Raw genomic sequence first — 27,992 nt, 5'->3', positions numbered from 1 at the left:
CTTTGTTGTCATCACCAGGGCCTGCCTGATCTGAAACATCTGCATTGTCTTCCGCAGGCCATCTCTGCCCACTGTCCCTCTGAACTCTAAACGTTCCCCTGCAACTCTTTTTGATGCCTTGCTGGGTCACAGACCCTTGCTCACAAATCATTTCGGTTTGGGTGGGGGGTTGGGATAGACTCGCTGAAATTTAATCCTGAAAGTTTTTTTTTCTTGCTCTCTCTCTCCTTTTTCTGTCTCTCTTTCCCCCTTCCCCCCTCTCCAAACAAGAGTTATTTTCCTTGCCAAAAAAACAAAGTTGGTATCAAGTGTTCCTGGGGGGGGGGGAAGTCTCTCTCTCTCTCTCTCTCTCTCTCTCTCTCTCTCTCTCTCTCTCTCTCCCTCCATCCATGTAATGCTCTGTATTTACTAAGTCTCTTGTTTGCAGAAGGGCAGATGGGGAGAGAGAATTTGGCTAGATGGGGCTACAGCGGAGAAATCTTTGGTTTGTCCCCTGGGCCTAAATTCTGGTTGCCTTTGATAGATGCAGAACACACTGCATCATCTAGTTTCTAATAAAACAGACCTGTTAGTTTTTATTATGTGACATCCTGCTCACAGTCCCCTTTTCCCATGAATTACTGCCTCTCCATCAGAAAGGGGGGGACAGCAGAGGGCAGAGAAGTTTCAAATGTCAAATACTAGTTTTAAGGAGGAGGAACAGCCAAGCTTGAGTGTCTCCCTAAAGGAACCCAGCCTGAAAGACTCAAAGCTTCTTGTTCTTTTAAAACCATGAGCAAATAAACTGATGGGATGAAATATCCCCTCTACTGACTGCTAGGCCATTGGGTTGAATATCCCAGACATTTATAGAGCTGGAACTGCAGTTAAAAAAACAACAACAACAGTAAAATAAATTTTTAAGTCATCCTTTATGTATTAAGGCATTGGGTGGAAACATTGAAATCTGATAAAATTAAGTTTGTGAGATCCTCTGCAGTACTGATCTAGGAGCCATGGGACATGCATGGAAACACCAGCTCCACTACCATTAGTTTAGTGACCCATTGGACAGTCAACTTTATCTCTGGGGATTTCAATCCCCTCAACTGCAAAATAGGGATTGTGATACTTGCTGTGACCCCTAACAATTTTCTCCTGGCAAGTTTCTTCATCTGTAAAATAGGGATGATCGCAAGGAGAATAAGTTGTAAACCTTTCAGTGCATCATTACCATTGAGCAACCAGTGGTCAACTATTCACAAATGATGTGTTTAAAAATATAAAATGGCATCCCTGAAACCAGTCATTTAAAAGTTAACATTAGGAAAGAAACTAAAGGAACCATCTACAATTCCTTTAATGCAAGAACTTAGGAACGCAAGTTATCATTATGGTTATTATTATTATTAGTGATAATAATAATATATAGACAAAGTCAAGAGCCCACACAGGATATTGTATTCAGAAGTTTTCCAATAATTTCCAACATGCTACTGAATCTTTTTTTTTTTTTTTAATCACATTCAACCTCAGCATTCTAACTTCCCTTTACGTCTTTCCATCTAAGCCACAGAAACCATGAAAGGAGGGAGGCTTGTTAGCTTTGATTTTTATTTAGAAATGCTCTCCTAAGTTGCAAACATCAACTAAAATCTATTTGGAGTTTAATAAAAATATCATTTTTAAAAAAGAGAGATGGTTTACTTCTATCTTTTGTCTATACGCACTTAAAAAATAAGGACACTATACTGATATGTCAATGGGGAAGAGTAGCTTTTCAAATACTTGTGTCTTCTCACATTTTCTAAGTTAAAAAAAAAAAGATTTAGACTTGCTCAAGATCTATTGGAGGGGTGAAACTTCCTCTATGTCCCACCTGCTCCCCGTGCATTAGTTCTAGATGAAGAGTAGTCAATAAAGAGAGAAGAATTTGCAAGGGCTGGTTCAAGTAATAAGATTTGTTTCAGTGCATCTGATCTTTAGACTAACAGACTTCCAAACAGTTGAACAAGTAAATAAATCGCCCCAGGGAAGCACTAGTTGGAAAGGGTTACCACAGGGATCTGCACAAAGGAATTCAGGCTCCTCAGAAAGGGACTGGAGCTAGGAAAGCAGAGGACCCACGACTGGGATGAATTGGTGACTTCCATGATCCTAGTCTCAAAATCTACAGAGATCTATTCTTTTAACTCCACATGTGAGAGTCCACTTTTTAATCCCTGAAATGAACAAAACCATTAATAATTACAACAAACTCTGTATTGGTAGGCATTCTTCCTCTATATCCCCACTTACCCCACCCATCCAAAAGCATTTGTCAAATCCATTTAATGTGGGAACTTAAGGAGCTGTAAGCTCTCCAGAGCTGATTCTCCCAGAAAATGGTTCTCTGGGAATCAAAGGGAAGGATCAGATATGGGGGTTGGGGAGGAGGAGAACAAGGAAGTGAGAAGGAATTGGGCTATTGGGGGAACTCTCTGTCTTTGTTTACCCTACTTTCTCCCTTCTAAACAAATACAACCGAACTCGAAGGTGTCGGGGACAACTTTCAGAGGATTCTCAAGCTCTTGCTCTAAATCTTCAGTTGGGAAGAAGAGCCCTTGCCCCAGACTGAGTCTCATTCAGATCCAGGAACACATCCATCAGAGGAACCTGGTGAGACTTGTAGGCATTTCAGGGTGTCAGCCGACTTAGAAACGTTTGTTGTCTTAATAGTAACAATAAATTACTCAGATTTCTACAATGCTTTGAGGTTTGCATCGCTTTTCTCCCAAGCAAACCTATAAAATAGGAAGAATAAGTATTATTTCCATCAGGGGAAACTCGTTTGTTTAAGTGAGTGTATGTGGTGTAATGGGCAATTAGTGTTACAACGAAATGAGGAGCTAGACCCGGAGTCAAAAAGTCCTGAGTTCAAATGTGACCTCAGACGCTTTCTGGGCAAGTCACTTAACCCCGTTTGCCTCAGTTTCCTCACCTGTAAAATGAGCTGGAGAAGGAAATGGAAAATTACTCTAGTATCTTTACCAGAAGTCAGACACAGCTGAATACACTCCACAACAACATTGTACGGGGGAAGATTTGAGGACCTGGGTTCAAATCCTGAGCAACTCTGCTAGTTACTAGTGACTAGATAGGATGGCACCTGAAGTTCCTTCTGCTTTTAGATCTATGATCCTGTGACCCTTAAACAAGCATTTTCTTCTCTGTGCCTGTTTCCCCATGTATAGCATGAGAGGATTGGAGCAGATGATCTTTAAAGTTCCTTTACAGTTATTTTATATCCTGCAATTGGCCTAAGAATCAACAGTGAAAAAAAATTCCATTTCTATAATGTTTGAAGGTGTATAAATAGTAATGCAACCTTTGTGAGGTGGGTAATACCAGAATTGTCATCTCCATTTTTCAGATAATGTAGCTGAAACACAGGCAGGTGATCTGCCCATATTTTATACAATTAGTAGTAAGTATCTTGAAATATATGTAGATACTTTTATGTAATTATAAAGCAAAGTTAATTTACCTACTAATATAACAATCCACATATTATGGCTCTTTTCAACAATGAGGTGATTCCAGCTACTTCCAATGGGTCTTGGGATGAAGAGAGCCATCTACGTCCAGAGAGAGGACTGTGGGAACTGACCACAACATAGTATTTTTACTCTTTTTATTGTTGTTTGTTTGCATTTTGTTTTCTTTCTCATTTTTCCCTTTTTTTTGATCAGATTTTTCTTGTGCAGCAGGATAATTGTGGAAATATGTATAGAAGAATTGCACATGTTTAACATATATTGGATTACTTGCCATCTTGGGGAGGGAGTTGGAGAAGGGAAGGAAAAAATTTGGAGCACAAGATTTTGCAAGGGTGAATGTTGAAAATTATTTATGCATGGATTTTGAAAATAAAAAGCTTTAATAAAAATTTCACATGTTAACCAAAAAAGAATAGTGACCTATGTCAGTACTAGTTTCTATCTGAACTTTATCAGAGATGAGAGACAAGTTAACATGATCAGCTTCCCTTTCTATTTGTTTTCATTGTTCAGTCATTTCTGATTCTTTGTGATCCCATTTGGAACTTTCTTAGCAAAGATGCTGGAAGTTTGCCATTTCTTTCTCCATTTTATTTTTACAGACAAGGAAACTTGAGTAAAACAAGGTTGAGTGACTTGCATAGGATCACACAGCTAGTAAGTGTCTGAGGACAGATTTAACCTCGGGAAAATGAGTCTTCCTGACTTTTTCCCATACTAGTTAGCTACCCAAACCTTTTGTATACTACTTTCCAGAGTGCTTTTTGTTCATAAGATAGGTAGTTCAAGCATGACGCATTTTATAGATAAAGAAACTGAGACCCACAGAGATGAAGCAACTGGCTAACCAAGCTAGTCTTAGGCCTGAAGTTCTAAGGGGTCTGATTCCAAGACTTTCGGCGGCCTCCTCTGGGCCCTGCCCACTAGTGCCTGTCCCCCGTGGCTGGCTCCCAGGCCCAGGCTCCAGCTTGGCCATGCCCCAGATGCACAAGATGTCCATTGTAGCGGAGCCTCCGAGGGGTGGAGGGGACCCTGTTGTAAGGTACCATCTAAGCAGGACTTCTTTTCTATGCTTGACATGAATAAGGGGATTAGGATGGCAAGTTTCCGTCAGTTCACTCTATTGGACAAAAGACCCCAAGGTTTTAGTGTCACAGTGGCTGATGAAAGTACAGGAGCCTGTCAGTCAGCATGCTTCTAGGTACTTGTGTTCCTGACATAATCTTATTAGAAGATAAAACCAGCAAAAATCCTTTGGATAATGAAAAGTTACATTTAATTGCCCGACACTATTCTTCTCCTCCCCCTTTCTTCTGCCCATTTAACTCTGTTGCTGTTGGATAAGGCTGAAGTTTAAGAGGCATTTAAGCACCAACTAGTGGATAGAAACAGATTTTAGGGCTTTTTTAATCCTTCTAAACTGTCTTTGTTAGAATCTTCACACATACAAGTCTGTTAAGAATATTACAATGATGGAATGTTACTGTGATGTAAAAAATGATGAGCGGTTTGATTTTAGAAAAACATGGAAACACTTGCATGAAATAACAAAGGATGAAATGAGCAGAACCAAGAGAACATTGGATATAATAACTCCAATATTGTTCAAAGAGTAACTGTGAACCACTAAGCTATTCTATTATAAATATTAAAATCAACTACAAAGCTTCTATGAAGCAAAATGCTATCTTCTTCCAGAGGGAAAAAATTGATAAATAAAAATGTGCAGAGTATGGTTTTATATATATGTGTGTGTGTGTGTGTGTATATGTATATATGTGTAGGAATTCTACCAATTCCTATCTTTTTAATCTTATGCAAGTCACTCTCAGGGCTTCTTTCCATCTCTATAAATGGAAGTGGTCAAGCTAGATCAAGAATTCTTAACTTGGGTATAGAAGCTGCAAAATTTAGATAATGGGAAAAAATACATGTTTATTTTCAATAAATTTTACCTGGAATCTAGCATTTCTTTCCATTAAAAAAAAAAGTTAAAGATAAGTTGGGCTGCACAGCTCCTTTTAGTTCAGAAAATTCTATATTCTAAAGACTTGACAAGCTCTGAGGTTGTCTTTTCTAAGATCCCTTTCAGATTTAACACTGGGTTCTAAAGTCTCACTCAGATCCTACTCTCTAGGTTCTAAGATTGTTTCCAACTCTCACATTTTGTTCTGGCCTTGCATGTTCTGAGATTCCCCTCCTTTTCTAGTAGTCTATGTTATGCAATCCTTTCCAGCCTTAGCAATCTGTGAGATTCTCCATGCATCACAGATTCGCTGCCCACAGGATTCTGTCAAGGATTCCAGCTCAAGTCCCCGTCTTCTGTTTGCCCAATAATCAAACCTCAGCTTACATTCCACTTTGTGAAATGACCTGGAAATATGAACCATCTGAATGTTGACCAGGGTTTAGTGTTAGTTTGCTCAGATCCTGAATTAAAATGCTAATCTCGCTGTGGAGACACAGTATCCCTTTGCATGCTGACCTAATAAATGCATTAGAAAAAATTGACTACAATTTGGGGAGGAGGGGAGAGAAGAGACCAGCTGAATAAAATGAACAATCAAAGGATCTTCTGAGATTCTTTTATAGCCAGGATACTGGAGTGAGAGCAGACCAGAATCAGGGGAGTGAATTGAACTAAGTGGACATTTCACAGAATATGAAAGTAAGCCATAGTTTAGAGAAAAGGATTTAGGCTTGGGAAGGAACCTGAGAGAAGTCACTGAGTATCCCCTTCATTCTGCAAAGAAAGGTACTGAGATCTAGAGAGGAAAGGTAATTGCCTAAGGTCCCAGCAGTGCCCAAGCTGGAATCCCTAGGATCACAAGCTTCAGAACCGGAAGATCTACTTTCCTTGTATTTATTTATATTTATTCTCTTTGTATTTATTCTGGACATATGTACGACCTTGTTGTCTACCCTGTTAGAGTATAAGATCCTTGTGAATAGAAATTGTTTCATTTATTATATTTGTAACCTCAGTGCCTGACTCATAGTAGGCCCTTGTTGATTGATTGATTGATGAGAGGTAATTTAGTCTAGCCCCTTCAAGGAATGCAAATGTCTTATGCAGGTTTATATAACTAGTAATAGAGCCAAAATTTGAATCCATGTCTTTTGATTCCAAGCCCAGCACTTGTTCTCCAACATCCCGATGCCAGTGATGGTAATCAAATCCTTTAATGAAATTACATTCTGAATGAAAAGCTCACAGTGAAGAAAAAATTAGAGACCATATGACTGCATCTGAATTTGAGGTCTCAAAATGGGAGACAAAGACCATCACCACCAACAAAAATCCCTGAGAATCCTAACATTGGTGAAAAGCTACAGGAGTTCGGAAGGTGAGCCAAGAGAACCCGGCCTTCAATATTCACCTGAATCACATCTGAGTTTGTTGAAACTCTAAACCTGAGCTGGGAATCCAGACAGAAAGGAAAGAAAAGGAGGAAGAAAGGAGGGCATGTGTGCATGTGGAGAGGGAGCTGGTGTGTGCTAACAGAAGAGGCAGGAGCAGGCAGGGAGGGAGGAAGGGAAGAGGAGGTCTTAGCAAAGGGAAGGGGGGAGGATGGGAAGAAATGGGGCCTTGTGGCTGCCCCATTAGCAGCAGGATTCTGGCCCTCTGCTCTGATCCCCAGCACAGGAAGCACTAGTTCCCCAGGGGGGCAGAAGTTATTCTAACCTTTTCACATCTCCCCAAAGGTCCTATCCCCAATGAAGGGGCACTTTAAAGGACAGAGGTTGATTCTTAGCAGTGGTCCGGCTCTCTTTCTGTCTGCCACAGTTTTTCTAAAGCAGTTTCTCTCGAGGGAGCCCAGTGCTAACCTCCAGGCTTCCTCGACCACGCCATCTTCCCCACCCCACCCTCCACTGCCAGGTGCCTCTTTCCTAAACTGGTGGGCAAACTCAGCAGGTGCTGGCCCTGCTTTCTCACTTACCTGCTGCTCTATGGATAGAACTTCAAGGCAATCAAGTTAAAACTCACTACTCACTGGGTACCCTCTTCATTAGGGTACTGCTTTCAGGTAACACTGAAACAGGCCAGGAAAGTAAAATGAGACCAAAGAATATACATTCCCAGATCTGATCAGCATTCCTGCAACTTTCATTGCCTGGATTTCCAGAAAGAAAAACATGTTCCATGACAACATCAGTCTCTCTCTCTGTCTCTCTCTCTTTTCATATATGTATATGTGTGTGTGTGTGTATATATATATATATATATATATATATATATATATATGTACGTGTTGAAGTACTTACTAAATGCTTGATGAATGGATTAATGAGTGAGTGAGCATTACCCAGAATTGTAATATTTAGATCTATCTGTTGGAATTTTTAAGGAATTGAGTGTGGCTAAAGTATACTTGTTCTTGAAGCATTTTGCTTCTGCATTGGACAAGCCATGTTGCATAGTTTCCTTCTCTACAAAATAAGATATTAGAATAGTTCATATCTAGAGTTCCTTCCAGCCCTAGCAGGTTATGATCTAAGTTCTAAAATTCTATGTTCTCTTTTAACATTCTACATTCTGAGTCCTAGCCATCCATGTTCTCGAGTCACTTCTGACTCTTTAATACTTTATGTGCTTAGGTCTCCGCTATTATTCCATATTGTGACAGTCCACGGTCTAAATCCCTTTCCAGCTCTAAAATTCTATGGATCAGTGTGTCCCTAAACAATTGTTTTCTTTCTTTCAGAAAAGCCAGGCAATCTTTTCCCCCCAAAGCCGCTTATGAGATTGGGAGTGAGCTCCTTCCTGCATCTACAAGGCCTCTCTCGACTCCCAGAGCATTTATGCCCTGGCCAGAGTAACTATGGCAATCACTGAATCACGTGACAGCCCTAGAGTCACAGCTGAAATACTGTGTAGGGAGGGGAAAGCTGCAACACCCAGCAACATGTCCTGTGAGAGCCCCTGCTCCTCCTCCTTCCCCTCACCCACTCCCCGTCACTGCAAGGACTGCAATCTTGTTGTGCGAAATTCAGTCTGACTATCGATTTTCAAGGCAAAAGCCTGTAAAGGCGGGAAAGGCCTGGCCCATGTTGGGGCCAAACTGCAGCAAACTGCAGCCTGAGCACAAAGTCAGCAGAGCGGTGGACTGTGATTACCAGGGGGGCGGCACTGCTTAGCGGCTCATCACCTCTGCTCTCAGCATCTCCCAAGTACCTCCACAAACCCTCATTGTTGGAATGGTCAAATGTCACTGTTGTTTCAGGAGGGCAAATTCCAGACATCCGACTTTCTGTTCAGAAACACCTTTCTGAAAATGAATTGTTCCTCTGGTCCTAGTGCAGGCCAAGGGACTCTTCACATAAGCATTAGCATAAAGCACATTAAAAATCCAGAGCAATGTCTGTCCAGGAGCAATTCTGTCACAACTGGCTCTGAAAGCTTAGACAAATCTTTTTCTCTCTTTGGGATTCTGTTGCCTTCCTTATAAAATGAAAGGGTTAGTTTGGGCTGGATGATTGCTTTCAGTCCTGAAATTCAATGATCTATATTTTGATTCCAGCTCTGACCTTCAGTCTCCTATGATCTAAGATCCCAGATTTTTAATTCCCTTCTAAGGCTAACAATTTATTTTTAAAGTTCCCTTCCAGCTCTAACATTCTGTGTATTATGTAATATTCCATGAGATAAGTCTTCTTTCAGTTTTCTAAAAGTCTATTCTACATTCTAACATCTTTTGTCATAAGGTTCTGACTGGCTCACGTTTCAGGTTCTAAGGCTCTTTCCAGTTCTAATATTTTACATGCTATAATAGTATATTCTATGACCTAAAATACTTTTAAGCTCTGGCATTCTGTGCTCTTTGTTCTGACAAAATTTATTTTAAATAGTCCCTTCCTGCCTTAACATCCTATGTGTCTATTATTCTGTGATTCTTTGGTTTCAATTTATGGGGTATAAATTTAGAAAAAAAATTCAATCCCAATTCTTGATCATCATGAGAATCCCAGAGTTGGTCCAATACTGCTGCCCTTCTTGGCTAATGACCTGGGGCTAATAAACAGAGAATTATTGTAAAATCAGGAAGCGCAATAGAAACTGATACAATATTTCGAAAGGAAGGACCAAAGGAAGAGCCAGCACAAAAATTTATTTTTACTGATCAGAACTAGCAAATGTAAAGAACCCTGAGGAAGTGCTGTCAACCAGGCTTGAAATCTAAGAAAGTCGCTATTCACAGCACAGTGGGCCCTTATAAACAGCTAATCCACGCAGCTGCAGTAGTTAAAGCAAACACAGGGCCCTTCACTGTCCCATCAATTACACCTCCTCCTAAAAAATTACACAAACTTTGAAAGATTTTTCTGGGGAAGATGGATACTTCAAGAGACTTGAGGTCAAGACTGGGCTGTTTAAAGTATATTATTAACAAATAAACATTTACTGCAAAAAAAAAAAAAAAACACCCATATAGGCCACAGGGGAACAAAATCATGTTGGTTTTGGCATCAAATGACACAAGACATTTATGACAGGAATGGAGATCACCAACTGGCTGATGAGATGGCAAATGTCTACCACTTAACTTCCTCTATTTCCTGAATAAACTTTTTAAAACATTTTTTTCCTACTAAAATGGCCATAAAATATATGTAATTTAGGTTTTTCTCCTTGTTGATGTTATTTCCATCTGTAACTGGAATGGACTCTAACATTGTATATTTGTGTACCCTAACTTTGTTTTTTTTTCCTGTGGTACCTTTCAGTTCTAACATACAATATTTAAGGTTCTAATAATCTCTGATCACTGTTCTAGAATGGAGAATTCTGTATTCTAAGGTTTCTTCCAGCTCTAAGATTGGCCTGGCAGGCTGATGATCAACACCACTGTCATGTGGTCCTTTTGTATGTTCTTGTCTGAATGACAACTTACAATTGGCTCTTAAATGGCTTGGCCATCACTCTCCTATGCACCCTCCAAAAACTGAGGTCTCATTGTGGCATCCTATAAATTGAAAGTTATGGCTCCTGTCATTGAATGTGTCCTTCTAACCCTCAGACTAACAACCAAGGTCTAAAGAAAACTTGAATTTTTCAAAGCCCCCAAACCCCAAGCCACAATTGGAGCTAAGTTATATTTGCCCTTTCACTTACTGAACAGGATGGGCCAGAGCCACAAGAGGACTGGCCCAGCTTGACTGACACAATACTTGGGTTAGGGAGGCAGTGGTGGTTGGAAAGTCATTTCCTACCTTGGGCAATAGCTGACTCAAAGCTGCTGGGCAGCTATAGGTTCCTTTGGACTTCCCCATTAAACTCACCTTTCCATGGTACTTATTAATGTGCACTCCTTATTATGACCATCTGAGGAAAGCGGAGTATCCTTATCTCAACTTTTACAGATGAAGAAGCTGAAGTCCAGTCAGAGGGGATACCTGTGCTCCATAGCTGACTTTTTGGATGTTTTTCCTGAGCATAGGTGGGCCATGGTTATCTGTCTGTCTGTCTTTTATTTCCACAGCATTTGAAGGTTTATAACTTGCCTTCCTCACAACGACTTGTGAGCAAGACACAAGTCTCATAGTCCCTATTCTATCAATGAGGAATAAGCAAGCTCAGGAAGGGAAGAGAGCAGGGATTTGTCTCAAATCATCCAGTTAACAAGTGGAAGAGTAAAGCAAAACTCCAAATCTAGTCTGAAAAATGCCATGATGTTTTTCAGCTAGTTTGGGCACCCTGAACTATGGGAAAGTGGGTGAGACACATTAAGGATTTTCAGAGGAAAATTCCATGGATGGTCCCCCATGAAAGACCAGAAGAACCATATAAATATAAATGTATTCAGAGGAAATGTGTATATATACGCAAGAGACATATGTACATGTGTGTAGATGGTAGGTAGGTAGGTAGGTAGGTAGATGGATGGAATTAGATAATGTTCTTCCACAGGGGAATTAAACTTAGTGTTTGAGGAAGTGATAATGCAGAATTATTGTATAGCTGGTTATTGAAATGAGGCTATCTATTCAACATCAGGAATGCCTTTAGTCACTAACAGGCCCTCAAGGTGTTGGGGGGTTAGAGGAATGTTGATTCTGGAAGGTTCCTGAAAGTCAGTTATCATCTAGAGATCCAGAAGAAACTCGTTTCTGGATTTCTTTCAGGTTAAGGAATCTGCCTGGCCCAAGGTAGGAGGAGCCCGGCCGTGTCCCTGGCTTGAGCCTCACATCCTCCTGGCGCTCACTTTGCTGCAAGCCCTGACTTCTCAACGTGATTCCCACAAAACCTCTCCTGAGAGAGGACCGTGATACCGAGCCATCGGTGACCTGCGTTCCTTCACTTCGCCTAATTTCTGCCTCTTTGGGGAGCCAGAACTTTGACCCTGGGAGGGCCCGGATCGGGCTCTGAACTAAAGCCAAACAAGGCTGGCACCAGGGCCTGGAGATGGGGGAGAGAGGAAGAGATCCGTGCTGGTGAAATGCTCAGCCAGGCCAGTGCCGGTAACCTTCCCTGGAGCCTGCAGTCAGGGAGGCGGGTGCGGACGGCCAGGGAGCGCTGCCCCGGCCTCGGCAGCCCGTGTGGGACCAGGGCCTGCCGGTTCTCGGCTCTGGGATCCTTAGCAAGTCACTGGGCAGTCTCAGAGGGGACTAGAAGCTGCGCCACCCAGCAGGAACTGGGGACGTTTGGCTCGGAAAGAGAAAAAAAGCAGGTCACTCCCTCCCCAAACCGAAAGGCTGTCCTTGGACTTAGACGGCAGAAAAGGCGCTACCGGGAGGAGAGTGTCCTGGAGAGGCCGTCGGCGGGTCTGAGGGGAAACTTCCCGAGCAGCCCCAGCCGCCCAAAGTGGAAGGGACTGTCTCATTGGGCAGTGAGCTCCGCATCACGGGAGGTTGCCAAGCAGGGGCCGGGTGGGCACTTGCCGTTGCCGAGGGTTATTCCTCCGTAGCTGGGGGCGAGGGGGGGGTGGGCGTGGGAGGGGAGGAGCTGCCCTTCTGCCTCAGATTCGGGGGCCGGATTCTGGAGGGCCGCGTCCCAGAGCAGCCCCTGCGCTTGGGATCCCAGGACCTAGGTTTGAGTCCTGGCTCTGCCGCCTCCTGTGTTACTTAGAGCAGATCATTTGATCCCTCTGGGCTCCCGCTTCCTTGTCGGTAAAATAAGGGCTGGGGAAGGATGGCCAAGGATCGTCTGGAAGGTCCCCATCTATTCTAAAGTCCTAGGAAATTTCTACCGTAAACCTCCTCGGCTAAATCGGGGTCGGAATCCTTACATTCCCTCTCTTCTGAGGTAGCCACGAAGAAAACACGTTGTAAAAATCTCAACGTGCTTAGTTAGAAACGGAGATGCTGTAACGACCATCTCCATCATCCCGCCGACGGGAGACAAAAGTCACGCTCTCTCTCTCTTGTTTAATGTGGCTTCAGCCCTCCTAAGCGCCCACGCCGGGTCCTGCGGGTCTCCCCCGCGCAGGGGAAGCGTCGGCGTCCCTCTCTCCCCAGCCCCTGGTGCCAGCCCACGAGGCTCAGCTTTAATTAGTATCTAAGGTGTTTTAACCTTACAAAAGAAAGCGGCGGCCATGGAGCCCAGAGTAGGAGCGGCTGGGGGGAGGTGCGGTGGGGGACGCGGGGAGGAAGGCTTTCCATGTACTAATCACTTCCATGGAAAGGAATGTGCCGCTAAACGCCCCCGAGAATGTGTGACTTCAAATCACCTTCATCATTCTAGAGCCGCAATAAGGCGGCAGCCGCAGAGGGGAGGCAGCCCGGCAGCCAGGCCAGGCAATCTGGAAAAAATTCACCCTACGACTAGAACCACTTTTTTTTTTTTTCACCTTAAAAAAAGAAAATCAAAGCGCCCGACATTCCCTCCGGCCTTCCCCAGCGACAGCGGTGGGTGCATCTTACCTGGGCAAAATGGCCGTGAGGCCGGGGGGTGGGGGAACTGTGCACAGTAACGTTGGCTAGGCTCAATTAACCCTTTCCCGACAACTCCGCTTTTAGCCCTTGACCAGAAGCGAAGTGGGGCTCCTTCCCGCCAACTAGGGCAGGCATGCCGGCATTTCTTAGAATGCTGGATTTAGGAAAGAGGCGGCTAATTCATTGCATACGTATCATCATATTAATATTAATAATGATAATAAATCTCAGAACCTTAAATATAAAATGGTAAAAGAGTAACACAAGGATAGACTTGTCCCAGGACCGTTTCTCAAGAACCCCAGCGGTAGAATAATAGTAATAATAATATTAGCAAAAATTATAATAGCTGACATTTCTTTAAGTACCTTAGAGTTTACAAAGTGCTTTCCTTACCACAACTCTGTGAGTAGGCTATCTATCCTATTTTCATTTTATGCAGAGGGAAACTGAGGCTCAGAGAAACAACACGACCTTTTCCTGTGTTAGGAGACAAATAGGGGCAAATGGAGCCAGAATTTGAACTAGGTCTTCTGACTTTCAATCTCTTCTGTCTATTACACTCAGAGATCACAAACATTTCTGTACATACAGATACCAAAGGTACAATACGCACTCACACTAGAAGCTCACACTTTCCCATGTCGCAGGTCCCAAGACCTTGGGGCTGTAACAAGCGATTATACTCTGTTTTGTGACAGCTTGTTGGAACCCCCACCTACACTTCTTCCCCCAAGACTCCTCCAGGAATTCGCCACCTCCTCAGGATAAAAATCCTTTCCAGACGACAGACAAGGCTGCAATGGAAGGAGAATTACATAATTCTCCTTCCCATAAGCCCTGAAGAAAAGGGGGAATTTGTTTCCCCTGAATATGCCCCCTTGGTGTGGAGTGGATATTAAGGCACCCCTCATTTTGACTGACTGAAGTGGGGTCCTCCCGGCCTTCGTTCCTTCCTCCCTCCTCTTCCTTTTTTTTTTCTTTCTCTCCTCCCAGATTTTCTTTCTCTTACTTTCTCTTTTTATTTCACTCTCTTGCTCTTTCCTTCTGTTTCTTACGGCTTTTCTGATTTTTCCCCCCGATTTTCTCTTTTTCTTTTTCTTTTACTCGCTCGTTCTCTCTAGCTCTTTTCTTCTGTCTTTCTTTTTCTTTTATTCTCTTTCCTTCCCCTTCCTTTCCCTGTATCTCTGGTGGAAAAGCGGCTTGCGTTTGATGAATGACTAGCCCCTCCGGACACAAGAAGAGAAAGAACCTCTCCTTGCTTTACTTATAGGGGGATAGACCTCTGAATGACAGAAGGAAGCTTGTCCTGTTAGGGTCAAGCGTGAAAATGCCCAAACACTGCTAAGTCAGCCTCTCTACTTTTAGGCATTTCTGGGATGCACCGACAGAATTTTCTTCAACGGCAAAAAAATGTTAGTGTGACTTCGGCAGCTCACACCAGTCGAGCAAGAAAGAACTTATTCTTAGATGTGGGGGGAATGGCTCCCTTCCTTCAAAAGGACATAATTTGACCCAGGGACAAATAAATGCTAACACGGAATAACAATTCCTTTTAAGGACAGACTGGGACACCTCCCAGACACTAGGAAACGTGTGGGTAAAGATTTTTAGACCGTTCTCCCTCTCACCCGGGAATGCTGAGAGGAAAGCGTTCTTTGGTTATAGAAGCACTATAGAAATGAGAGCGACTATTACAAAAGATTCCCCGTCGCCCCTCAGAGATACTAGTCACAGCTTTCCCCTCCAGTTCTGGGGATTTAAACAACGGAAAGGCGACGACTAAAGAGAAGCAGTACATTTTGCTTCTGCCTTCTGGAAAATGACAATAAAACTAATAATGATAATCAGCAAAATAAAAATTTCTCCGATCGTGCGTGAGAACCTGCTGCGTTCTCTCCCTCCTTTCCTCCCATGCGCTGCTGCAGAACATCTGGGGGCATCTGTCCCCAGGGATTGTCTTTGTTGGAAGCAAGGTAATCACGCCAGCTCCCTAGCCCGGTCTCCCTGCCTTCAAACCCGCTAGCCAAGCATTTCGTTCATTCCTTCCGTAGTCTGTCCTCCTCTCCATCCCTCCCTTCCGTGCAGATAACCCACCTAGTAAGTAGCATTAAGAAAAAGGAAAAGGAAACCTCCATGAGCCGGGACAATGCAAATACTTAGAATTATAAAATCATTGTAGAACCAAATGTTTAGAAGAAATCCTAGAGATTCCGGCTCCACTAAACCATACAAATAAATATTAAACCTGCCCTGGAAAACTACGAAGAGACGACTTATTTATCAAATAAAGTAAAACGTATTTCCCCTCTGGACATCGAAGTCAAAAAATTTTTCCCCCATTATTATCAAATGAAAGATTCTGGGAGCCCCCCTTTTCCTTCATTCCTCGATGTGACGCGTCCCCCCCCAAAAAAACCCCAAACTATGAAATTTAAATTCCCATCTTAACCAACTGTTTTAGGTTGAAAATTCACAACCTAACTCCATTCGGAAAGCCAAAAGGGATTTTGACAATTGTCTTTGAATTTCTAAAAATTTCATACACGCTTACACACACATTCATCAAATGAAAAATAGATTTTCCCCATTCTATTGCCTCTTTACCCAAGGTGAGCTCCCTCGAACGCACTGATCTGGGGGCTGGTTTAATTATTTTCCCCAAGAATGAACTAGCCAATTCCTCAGGTTAATGATAGCAGCTTGAGGCCTCCATTTACGTCCTAAAAATTTCATGCTAAGAACCCCAGTGGTGCGGTGGCGGCGGCTTTCGGCGTCCTCCTCCTCCGGCCACCGCTCAGGTACACCCACTCTGGCAGGCTCAGCAGCAGGGGGAGAGGCCTGCCTCTTCCATCCGCACTCAGCCTTTTTGCTTTTGTGTGGAGGTTTTCTCGCAGAGCTTTTCTTTGCAATAAAATATATTTATTTCTTCCAGAAACTTGTCTCCTGGAATCACCCTCTCACCTCCACCCCATACACCCTTCAATTTATTGCAAAGCCCCTTTGCACAAGTTGGTCCATTGGTAGCAGTTGGTGAAGGGATGGAGGGATGAATTTAGATCAACACCGGACAAGTTTGCCGAGGCTCGAAAATTCAAAAGCGATTTCTAATTCGGGCACGGTCAGCAGCGGTGTGTCATCTGGCTAAGCTGATATATTTTTTTTTTTTTCTAAAGGAAACCCAAAAACCGAGACAAATTCGAGTCCTCCTTTATTGTGGCTTTTCTTGTCTTTTAAATACTTCTCCCCGCTAAATAATGTGCCAAATCCCCTCCAGGGACCCCCAGCAGCCACACTGCTAACATCCACTCTCCACCCCCACCTCCTATCATTGTTAGGATCCTGGGATTTTTCGAGTTGGAAGAGATTTGGAAGATTATCTAGTCCAACGCCCGCTTTTTACAGATGTGGATACGTTTCCATTGTAACGGCTGGAAGTTTGAGAAAGAGCTTGGTACTGTAACATCCCATGCATACAGATTCCCATCTCTTTCGTGCTCAAGCCAATAATAAGGTTCGTCTGTGCAAGGGCTCAGACACTCGGCCAATATTACAAAGTTAATTACTGCCTTCTAGCTCCCGATGGCTTGGAATGCTGAGATCTGACCGGGATCTATTCCATCTTAATCCACCGCACCAAGAGGGCCCTCCTGACAGAGAGCTCACGGAATAAATAAATCACTGGGCCTCACAATTCAGATCTGAGTCAGGGCTGGGCTTTCTCTGTTGCAATACTGCTCAGGCAGCCTCCTCATTTAACCCCCTGATCCATTTTAAGTTTTGTCTCAGAGGCTGCCCTTCCCACCCAAGTGAGACAGAAAAGAACCGAATTTTTGTCTTGTTTCTCTCCCTCCCCGCCCCGCCTCCAACCCATGCTGGCCATTGTTGATCAGCCGGTACACCTAGATCTAGCATCCAGCTTTCCAAATTGCTTCTACAAGTAAGGAGAGACTTGGACCTTCTAATTTTTTTCTTAAGGCAAACATGCTCTGTGCTATTTTAAATAAAGGTTACAAGCAATATCTGATGTCGCTATTTAATGAATAAGATCTTTAAGAAAGGCACGAAGTTTACAACTCCACTAAAACAGCATAGTATTTGGAGAAAGGGGGGAAGGGGGAAAGGACACAATTACGACCAAAGTCAGGTTGTATACAAATGTATAATATGATAAAAAGAGAACAGGGAGCAAGTTTTGAAATAAGAATTCAATTAGGTCAAGGAAAAGACCAATTTAGCAAGGAATCAGAAATTTCAAATACAGTCAATCCTAGCCAACTGGCTCACATATAAATATATTATTATTTATTTTACATCATCTTCCTCTTCTCCCCTCCCCCAGCTATTTTACCCAAATTGTCCCTTTGCTAAAGGATCCAGTAGTAACAAAGGAGTTTGTGTCCCTTTCTGTCCAGTCAATGAGAGCTCTCAAAATCATAGGCACACTGTTCCTGAGCAGGCCTTAGGAGGAAGGAGGAAGCTAGAGCCATGGTCTCCCATAACATTTATTCTCTGGTGATCAGTTCACCCAATACCGGCCCCTCCAAGCCCAAAGACAATGTTTCTCTCATTTTGCTTTTGAAGATAGGATTCTCCCCCAAATGACCAGTGAACTGTAAGAAGCCTGAAACCACAAGCCAATGAGGAAGCACACAAAATACATTCATGTTAGCAACTCCAGCAGCACCATGCCTAGCTCTGTCTGGTTTATAAGGTCCATGGTCGCACAACCCAACTCCTGCCCACGGAGACTAACTGGAAACCCCAGCGGACCTTCCTACTCTGAGGACTAACTGGACTGCCTCACTCTGGAGAGGAATGAGTTCTCCTGACTTGCTCATATGCCAGCCTGCCTCAAAGTAGCCCATAAATGATGAGAACAGTCAGGAAGGTCGAACAAAGATTGTATTCCTTTGCAAAAATCCCTTTGGTGAAGAGAGAAGATGGAGGTGGGCAGCTGGCTTTCACCCATTCTGTGTCCCAGTGGCTGAAGTAGTTTGGTTCTGCTTTAGTAAATCAAAGGGAAGCTTCCCTGCCCTGCCCTACTCAAGCTCCATCTCCACAACCCATGAAGACTGTAGATACCCAGGTCCCAGGGTAAACAGAGAGTCCATCAAACCTCAGTATCATAATCCGAGGGCCAGGGATTAAAACACACACACACACACACACACACACACACACACACACACAACAGAGGAGCAGGGATTTACTCTGTGTGTGAATATGGGTTTGGGTGTGCACTGGTGCATGTGTAGACCACAGCCAGAGGATCAGGGCTTTACACATACATACAAAGTACCACATTCAAAAAGGCAGAGATTCACACACACTAGTTCATACTTTGTACCACAGACAAAGGAGCAGAGGGACTTACACTTTTCACAAAGGAATACGCATGTAAGAATAGACATACACAGAGGCGTGAAAATGCACATATCTATCTATTATAGCAACAGAGAGGCAGGAATTCACACATACACAAATACAAATATGTATTTATATACCTACATACACATAGACATACACAGGATATAATACAGATGGGTAGAAGCTCACACATACAACACAACAGGGAGGTTCCAAGACAAAGCTTTTTTTGTTTTGTTTGGTTTTTGTTTTGTTTTAATGTTTTTATTTCCTGGTGGAATACCATCATCACACAAGGTCCGAAATGCAAACACCTTGCTGACTCTACTTCAGTGAATTCAGTGAGAGAAGCAAACAAACAACAAGCATTTCTCAACAGAAAGCCCAAATGCCAGTAATAGTAACTAGATTACATTCCAAAAATCTGCTCTATAACCTCTCTCCAGAAAATGACAGTGGCCCTCCATATTTTACATGCTTCTGGTCCCTCAACAAAATTCATATGTGCATCTGGATGGAGCCATGTGACAAAAACAGGCACACACAGCTCAACCAAACCCTTCAGGCTTTTCCTCCACAGACAAATAAAGCAAATTAATAAAGAACAATTGTGAACCAGCACATGATTTTGGTTGACCAAAGAGGGCCCGAGAACGTTTGTCACCTGGAGGACAATGGAAGGAAGTTCTGATCAGGTACAGTTTGGGGGTAAGAGAATGTTGCCTTATCCAGTCTTGTCTACATACAGCTGGATTGCCTCAAGAGAAATTTTAAAATGTATAACACAAATGAAACTTGAGATATATTAGACTGTGCAATATTCTATATGCTAATCATGCCTTTCTAAAATCTATATTAATGAATTTGCATAAAAAGTACACATTGTGCTCTTAGCATTTAATCTTTTTTAAAATCACCATTCCCTTTATTTTATAACTGAAAATCAATTTTTTTATGTCCAGCTTCGTTCTCTCCCCCTTTCCTTAATTCTTTTCTTTCCTATTCTTCTCCTCTTTCGCTGGTTTCCCTTTCTTTGCCCCCCTCCTTTCCCTTTTTCTTCTGTTATCTCTCCTCTTCCTCCTTTCTCTTTTCCCTTTCTTCTTTCTTTTCCTTTCCCCCCTTTCCCCTTTCTTTTTTCATTCTTTTTTCAACCTCTTTCCCTTCTCCTCTCTCTTTCAATAAAAGCACTTTCCCTGGGTTGAACTGCCAAGAAACCAAATTATTAAACGAACAAACAGTTAAAACCCGGATCCTAAAAAGTTCCCTGCCTGCCCCTCAGTTTTGCTGGGCCAGGTTCCTGCGTGTGCAGTTGGAAAGGAGCAAGTCGGTATTGGGGAAGATTTCTGTCGTTTTAAATTTGCTTTTGAAAAGAGCTGGTTGGAGTAAGCGAATTATCTGCCCCTAGAGGGATGCCTCGCCTGTCTGCCCTCAAGGCGGTTTTTCTGCTCGGTCTGTGGCCACCGACAGAAACTCCCTGCCCTCTCCCGGAAAGAGAAAAGGCCCCGCATGGCACAAACGGTTCCCGACCAGATGCCAAAACACGGATGCTCCTTTCTCTACACCCCTTGTCTGCTCGGTCCCAGTCGGATCGGTTCCTTGCCCCTCGGCAAAGTTAGTGAAAGCGAAATAATGAGAAAGCCCGGCCTGGATTTAGACGAGACTCTCCGAGGCCGTAGCAGTTTAGGGCACGGAGTTAAAAAATGTCGTAACCGGGAGATGAAGAGAAAAAACTTCTCCGCAAAACTAAGGCACAAAAACTGGGGCCCAGGCTGGTGCCCTATTTAAAGAGGTGTCTGGGACCTTGGACGAGGGATTCTTCCACCCAGGTCGCTCCCCCCAGCGCGGCCCAAGTCAGGACCCGGGCCAAGAAGCAAGCTGGACAGGGATCCAGCGCAGTAAGGAGACAACACTCCCTTAAGTGGAGCCATCACAGCCTCAGCGCCTAAGCCCTCCTTGCCCTGGCTACTGCCTGTCCTGGAACTCCGGTTCCTTCAGCCCCTAGAATCTGAATCCCGACTAAGAAGCAGGTTTCAGGGGAGAGAGCTCCTTGGAAGCAAGAGAAAATGATCCACAGGAGCATCCGCTGTCCTGGGACCTTGAGTCTGGGGGGTTCTCGGAAACTGTCACGGGAGCCAGCAGCTCATGGGTTTTGAACTGAACCCCTCCGTTCATTTACCGGGGCCTGGATCCTGTTTATTTATTAATTTTATTATTATTGTTATTAGTGCTTATTTCATTTGAAAGAAAAATTTTTTAAAGAAAAAAATTTTTAAAGGATTAAGGGCAGCCCCCGAAAGGCTAGCGAAAATGCTCAACCCCCACGGGCCAGGGTCCTATCCATTTTCAGGTCCAGAGCAAGAGGAAGCCTCCCACGGCCAGTGCTTGGGCACTGCAGTCCTTGGTCCGGAGCCCCCGGCCCGTCCCCATGGAGACCGGCCTAGCCACTGTAGCTATGAGCAAACCCGGCTCGGAAAAGGGCGGGCGGGCGGCGGCGGCCCCTGAAGCCCAGGGACAAAAGGGGCCGAACCGCCCTTCCCTTTGTCTCGGGCCGGGCCGGGGGCAGCTCTGAGTTAGGGAAGGAGGAGGAGGGAAACAAGAGCCCAGGTCGGCGCGGGGGCGGCCGGCTGCCTCCTGGCTTCGAAGGGCTCCAGGTCTTTAGGAAACCCAACCAAACTGAAGCAAAGAGTTGCTGAGAGCCAGAGAACCAAGGAAATGGGGCAGCTGGGCCTCTGCAAAGGGTGGGCCCTGGTTACTGGGCCCAGGACCGGTACTGGTAGGCTCCCGTGCTGAGGAAATAACCCAGGGGCTCCGAGGGGCCGCCGAGGAACCGGCAACGGACAAAGAACGCCCGAACCTTCCCTCCAGAGGCGCGGGCTTGTGTGCCCTGGACCGGCCCGTTAGCTTTGGACACCTAGAGTAGCCAGGCCAGGTGAGCTCCTTGTTAGGAGGAGGCCCAGGTGACCGTTCCTCAACACCCAAGGCTGCGAGGGAGGGAGAGAGAGTCGGGACGTGGGACTAACTTGGAGAAGCCGCCTGGCTGCCGTCCGAAGGAGGGCGAGGGAGCCCGCGATTCTCTGGGACCTGAGGCGAGGGACAAGGGGCTGCCACACTCCTGCCGACCGCGGGCAGGGCCCCTCAGGCCGGGCCGCCGCGCTCTAGCCTGAGCCCGGCGGGGTGGGCCGGAGGGCGGGGGCTCTGGGTGAGAGGGAGCAGAGCTGGTGCGCCTGCACCGCCCCCGCGGGGGCTGAGGGCGCTTGCCCCGGTGCCCTGCGCGGGGCTCCGGGCGCGGGGCTCCGGGCCGCCGGCCCTGGCGTGTCCTGTCCCGCACGCTCTCGCCCTGGCGCTAGCAAACGGGAGAAGGGACGGAGGAGAGCGGGAGGCATGAGAGAGAGGGGAGAGGAGGAGAAGCTCTTACTGTTGGTAGTCCTGTTTGCAGTAGAGTTTCCGATCCCGGAAGTAGCAGCTGGTGGTGAGAGCTTGCTGACACGCAGCGCACTGCAAACACTCCTCGTGCCAGGACGACTCGTTCACTCGCATCAGGAAACGATCCGAGATGGGCCGCTGGCAGCCCTCGCACACGGCGGGATGCGGGCAGTCCGAGCCTGAGAAAGGGAGACAAGAATGGGGGGAGGGGGAGCTTCCATGAGCAAGCACCGAAGGAGGGGCGGCGGGCCAGGCACGGCCTTCCCGGGGCACTCAGCGGGTGCCAGGCTCGGGGAGCCTCCCGGCCGGAGTGGGACCGGGGCCACGGGGAATTCTGCGGGGCCGCCCCCTCCCCTCACCCCTGTGCTCTTGGCCCAGCAGGCTCTAGCCCCTGCTCATCATGGAGAGGAGGCATGTGCCCATTAAAAGGGTCAGAATCCCGCAGTCCCGCCTATGCAGAAGAAATGCCTTTTTTTTAGGGGTGGGAATGGGAAAATCTCATTCTAAAGAAGAAAGGCACAAGTAGCATGAAGCATCAGAAATACAACTACATGTTGGGAGACCGGAGCCTGATGCCAGCTTTGTCACTAACTTGCTGGGCGACTCCAGGCAAGGCAGTTGCCCTCTCTGGACCTCGGTTTCTCCGAGTATAAAATCGGAAGACTGAACAAGATGAGTCTAAGGCTCCTTCATCTCTGATCATCTTTTCCTATGGACTCCGACACTGGGCTCGGCGCTATCAGTCGGGTCCCTCTCGGGCAGCGGCTCAGAGTAGGGCTCATTCGGCTTTCAGTCTCCAGTCAGTGACACGAAACTTTGGGGGCCGCCCCTGCCGCCCGCCCCCTTCCCCTGCAGCTAGGGACAACTTTCAGTTCCAGAGCCCCGGTTTCAGCCCGTGAGGACGTGGGGAGAAAGCTGCCGGCGCGGCTGCGGGGCGCCCCTCCATCCTCTGCCCTCATTTCGCCCCCTCCCTCCCTCCGCACTCACCCAGGAGCACCCCCAAGGTGGCGGGCCCGGGGCGCAGGGCGTGTTCTTCCATCTTGATGCCGTCCAGCATCTTGGTGCAGTCAGTCTGTCCGCGGGGGAAGCACCTCTCCAGAGACTCGGGACCTGTTGCTATATCCATGGGGCGCCGACACGGGGCTGGCCGCGGACTCGGGGGTCCGGGGAGCTCGGAGGTCTGCTTCGCTCTTCCCCGCGACCAGGAGACGACGCGCGAACCCCGGCGGGGCGCGGGCCAGGCTCCCCCGGAGGATGGAGATCAATTTCTTGTCTTTCTTTTTTAAGCCTCTAGAAACGTTCGGCGGGACCCGAGGGAAGAGGCGAGAAGAGCGGCTTATTCCTCCGGGTTCTGGCCGTGGTTCCGGGACGCGGGGTCTGTCCGGTGTATGTACCCACACGCGCACACCCACACGCACGCGCGCGCGCGCACACCGATCCACATGCACACACACACACACACACTCGCACACACTCCCGTCTCTTCTGTCACCTGTTTGTCAGCAGAGGCTCCCTGGCCGCGGCGGTGGCAGCAGCGGCGGGAGGCGGCGGCGAGAAGGCAGAGGAGGAAAAGAGGCTGAGAAGGAGGCGGGCGAGGGGGCCCCGCGCGGCCGGCCCCCGGGGGCTGGAAGCGGGGGATGCCAGGCTGCGCCGGGCTGGGCTGGGCAGGACCCGCAGTCGGGCCCTGGGCGGAGCTGGGGTGCTGGGCTCCTGGGCGCGCTCTGCACACTATTAATGTGCCATGGTGCGCCCGAGGAGCCGCTCAGTTTAGAGCTGGAGCTGGAGGCGGAGGGATACTCCCGGCCCGGGAGCCGCCTCACCCCTCCCTCAAACTTCCTGACATTTGAACTCCATTGGTGCGTCTCGTATCCCTGCGCTAGGATGAGCCGTCTTCTCCACGTCAAATAGTGCCGTAGCTGGGCGCCCCCCCAAGGGCTTGCAGGGCCTCCAGCGCGCAGCCTGCCCCGTCTAGGGTCCCGGGTCCTAGTGTTGCTGGTTCAAACCAGCGTGGACGCTCAGGGAAAACGAGAGCAAACTCTTTTTAAAAGTTTCTTACTGTCTGTGTTTAAAAATTCCTCTTTCCTTCTCTGATCTAGCCCCACCCTCTTGGAAAATTTGGATGGGGGAGAGGAGATTGATAAAAGTTTGTTTTCCCTCTTTCCTTCTTTCTTCCTTCCCCTTTCTTTTTCTTTCGTCCTCTCTCTCTTTCTCTTCCTTTCTATCTTTCTCCTCTTCTTCTTGCTAAATAAGAGGGAGGGAAGAGATGTGTGACTCGGAGAAAGCTCAGCGCTGGAGGACTGCGGGGAGCGAGGAGCGAGGCTCCTCTGGTTCCCGAGAAGGGGACGGTGCCAGGCACAAGCCGCAATGTCGGGGTCAGGCGCCGGGAGGGGACCTGGGGCAGGGTCGGTAGGGGGAGATTTCCCCTCTAGCTGAGTCGTAGGGTCCCAGGAGAAGGGAGAAGGGCCAAAGTGGCGTTGGGGTCGAGAGTGCAGGGGGAAGTGAAGAGGGTAGGGTCGCAAGAGACTTGACTGAAGCTTGTTGTCTTCGGACTCCCCAACTTGTTTCAGAAATCAGTGTCCCGAATTTCTCCGGGCGGCGTCGGGAAAAGGCAAACCTTTCTCTCCTCTCCCGAGCAGCTCGGACTCCGAGGGCGCAGAGGTCCCCGTATCTGATGCTGGACGTGGGATGCTGCCCTGGGATCTAGGGGTTGGAGAGAAGGAATTTCCTCACAGTTCTGCTCCACCACTGGAGAGAGTGGGGAAAGCGCCGGAGGGAGGTAATGGAGAGAGAGTATGGGGGAGGCAAAGAAAGGAGAAGGTTAGACACGTAGGGAGAGGGAGAAGGAAAGGGGAAAAGGGATAACAGATTAGTCCTGAGCCGTGGCTGCCGTGTAGAGCCGCCCCGAGAACCTCACTGTGGGACTCAGTTAAGGCTGAGAATTAAAAACCTGGCCCAGGTTGATGGCGATCGGGCCTCGATCTTTTTTTTTTTTTTTTTTTTCCCCCCTAGCTCAGTTCCCCGTTGACGGTGCTGGCTCAAGCCCTTAGAGCACTGACTGGAGAGCGAAATTCAGATTCTGCTGATCCGCTCCCCTGGAACGAGGAGTCCAGTCCTAAATTCTCGGGGTTGGTTAAACTAGTTGGATTTTTCAGTGGATCCCAAAGTCCCGGCGACCAAAAAATAATGCTTGCAACAATACTGGTCCTTGCCTTCTTTGCTCCATCCTTGGAGGACCCAGGAATTGCCCGGTCTGAAAGCTCTCACTGGGCCTCCTAGCCTGAACTTTAAGCCCTAAAGAGTGGTTCGATCGCAGGCACTGCTAGGGTGCGGGAGACCTGCCTCTCCCTTACTAGTCTCAATGCATTAGTCTTAGGGATTTAGGGTAAAGCCGGCAGCACTCCGGGGACGTGGGGTGAAGAGTTAGGAGAAGGGCACTCCGCACACACAGCCCAGGCCCCACGGTTGTGTGAGGAGTTTTGAGCCTGCTTCCCCGGCCTGAGCCCTGTGGGTGCCCGCTAAAGGTTGACTGCATGGAGACCCCGGGCCGAAGGAATTGCAGTTGGGGAAAGGAGGAGGCGTATTTCTGACCCCAAGGAAGGCCAGAGGGACGGATTTTAATTTGGATTCTGGCTCAACCTTGGCCAGATTCATTCCTAAATGCTGGGAGGTCTCCAAGGAGGAGCGGGTGGGGATGGGGGAAGTGCGGATCCCCTACCCCTTGCAGAGACCGAGCAACTCCCTACGCACACATCTGGGGAGCCTGTCTAAACGATGGGTTGGCTCTCAGGAACCTCGGCTCTTCGAGGTCTAGGGTGGCCCAGGGAGTCGTTCTCGCCGGGCAGAGGGAAAAGAAAAGTATAAATGAAGGCGGGGGAGCTGGCAGTCCTCTGAGGGATATCTAGTCTGAGGGGGCAGCGGGATACAGGCCACCTCTGCGGGCGGCTTGGGCAGGTCACGGAGCGTGGGTCCCGCTGGGTCGTGTTGGCGCTGCCCTCTGCTGGCCCAGGAGCTTTCCTACACCTGCCCTCCTGGGCAGCAGTCCCGGGAGTCCAAGGACAGGTGCTGCGTACTCTGCCCTTTCCTCCGGCCTGGAGCAGCGGTGAAAGAAGGTCCGGGAGTATGACTGCCCGGAGGCGGGCCATTTCCCAGAGAGGTTTCCCCAGTGAACAACCAGGAGAAATTCGGGAAAGCAGACGGAGAGGAGCGGGGATAATCTCCTCCTCCTAGGGAGGGTGTGGGAGGAAGAAGCCGGGTTATGCTGGAGCCTCAGACCCGTGCCCCAGCAGTTGTCCGGGCGGACCCCGTCCTCCCTGGGGTTCTGGTCGCAGTTCCCTGACTTCTTCGGGTCGGGTCAACCGGTAGCAGTCCAAGGCCCATCCATCCTTCATTCCAGCTGGGATGGAGGTGTTGGCAAAAGGAGCCCCTTAAGAAAAGGTGTCGCTTTTCTTTTTGAAGGCATCTCCAAAGGTTAGATCCGGCTCCAAACACCCTCGAATCCCTTAATAACCCGTTGTGGAGCTGCCATTCAGGAATTTCTCGATACTCCACTGGAACCTATTTATGTTTCCAGCCCTCCCCCCAACCCACCCCCGCTGGGATAAGGCCTTTCCTTGGGCCCTTGCTGTGCCCCTTTCGGCTTTTAAGGAGGGGAGGAGTAGGAGGGAAAGAACGCTTATTTCTAATGGTGTTAGGATTTGGGCAACACTCTCCAAGCCTTTTTTTTTTTTAATTTCATATCAACTTCCTTCTTCTCTTTTCTGCTTTCAACTTTCCAGGATGAAGAGGCCTTACTTTTCAGACTACCCTTCATTCAGCTCTTGGTTATTTAGTCTGCCCTAAGGTATGGACCTCTAGACCTACCTGCCTACAGGATTCCTGGTGCGTATTGATTCGTTGAATCGATATTGACAGTGGAAGGGGACCCTTCAGCCTTTTCACAATCAGGTCATTCACTACAACTATCGTGTTCACCCCTTCACGCTTCCTTCACGCAGCACTGCCCCGACATGTCTGCACGCCGTAGGCAGAGCAAGCGTTTTCTGTAGCCCTCTCGGAAAAGAAGGGACGTTTCTGCCTCTGGGTCTTATTCAAATTGATTTTTTAAAAAAAATTCTTTTCCAAGATGGTTGGTAGCTGTCAAGCTGATCGTTCAGCCTGGGCTAGAACCTCAGTGCCGGAGACCCACGGGGAGACTATAGTCTCACTCAGTTTACCCTTCAACCCTACTACGTCTCTTCCTAGAGTCTTGAAGGCGAGGCCGCTGTCAACTCTTGGGTTTTCGTTTGCGAGTCTCAGAGAAAGCAGCCGGGAGTCCCTCGGGAATACGGCGGGCGCAGGGCAGGGCGGGGCCGGGTGGCTAGCAGACCCGTCCGACTGGAGCTCTTAAGCGGGGTGGGGCGGGAGAGCACCTCTGCCCAGCCGAGCCCTGCATCCCTGAGGGAGGAGCCCAGAAAGTCCGCTGTGACCCCAAACAGTCCGATACAGGAGTCCTCCTTTGTCCTCCGAGGCGCTTAATCTCCAGGCTGGAGACTCCCTTTCTGAGCTGTCCTGGGACTGTTCCGAGAACGCAGAACTTCCATCCTTAGATGGCTGCCCAATCGTTTCTTTCTCCCCTATCCCACTGGCTGGTGAATGTTCTTTGGAAAAGACCCCTCTGGACAGAGAAATGATCCCTCCAATTCCCTCTCTTGCCTCCACTGCCAACACAATTCTAAGCAATTGTTACACGCCGAGGTGCGGACGCAGGCTGGAGTAGCTGCGAGCTGCTTAGAGCTCCGCCACAGAGAAGGTGTGGAGGGGAGAGGTGGC

At 47.4% G+C, this 27,992-nt stretch overlaps 1 protein-coding gene and 1 long non-coding RNA gene across 2 annotated transcripts in view; one reads left to right on the top strand and one right to left on the bottom strand.

Moving 5' to 3' along the window:
- LMX1B (LIM homeobox transcription factor 1 beta) overlaps window positions 1-23,997 on the bottom strand; it is a 166,203-nt gene extending 142,206 nt beyond the window's left edge. The window contains exons 1-2 of the mRNA XM_003757148.3: window positions 23,172-23,997; window positions 22,177-22,363 (exon numbers count right to left, since the gene is read on the bottom strand). Coding sequence (XP_003757196.1) covers window positions 22,177-22,363; window positions 23,172-23,310 — 326 coding nt within the window. The 5' untranslated portion in view covers window positions 23,311-23,997. The remainder of the gene's footprint in view (window positions 1-22,176; window positions 22,364-23,171) is intronic.
- LOC116421739 overlaps window positions 21,193-27,992 on the top strand; it is a 14,210-nt gene continuing 7,410 nt past the window's right edge. Inside the window, exons 1-2 of the long non-coding RNA XR_004232242.1 lie at window positions 21,193-21,690; window positions 26,960-27,062. This is a non-coding gene — a long non-coding RNA (uncharacterized LOC116421739). The remainder of the gene's footprint in view (window positions 21,691-26,959; window positions 27,063-27,992) is intronic.

This window comes from Sarcophilus harrisii, chromosome 2 (assembly GCF_902635505.1).
Source record: "Sarcophilus harrisii chromosome 2, mSarHar1.11, whole genome shotgun sequence".
NCBI lineage: Eukaryota > Metazoa > Chordata > Mammalia > Dasyuromorphia > Dasyuridae > Sarcophilus > Sarcophilus harrisii.
This window is presented reverse-complemented; position numbering and strand designations above follow the sequence as displayed.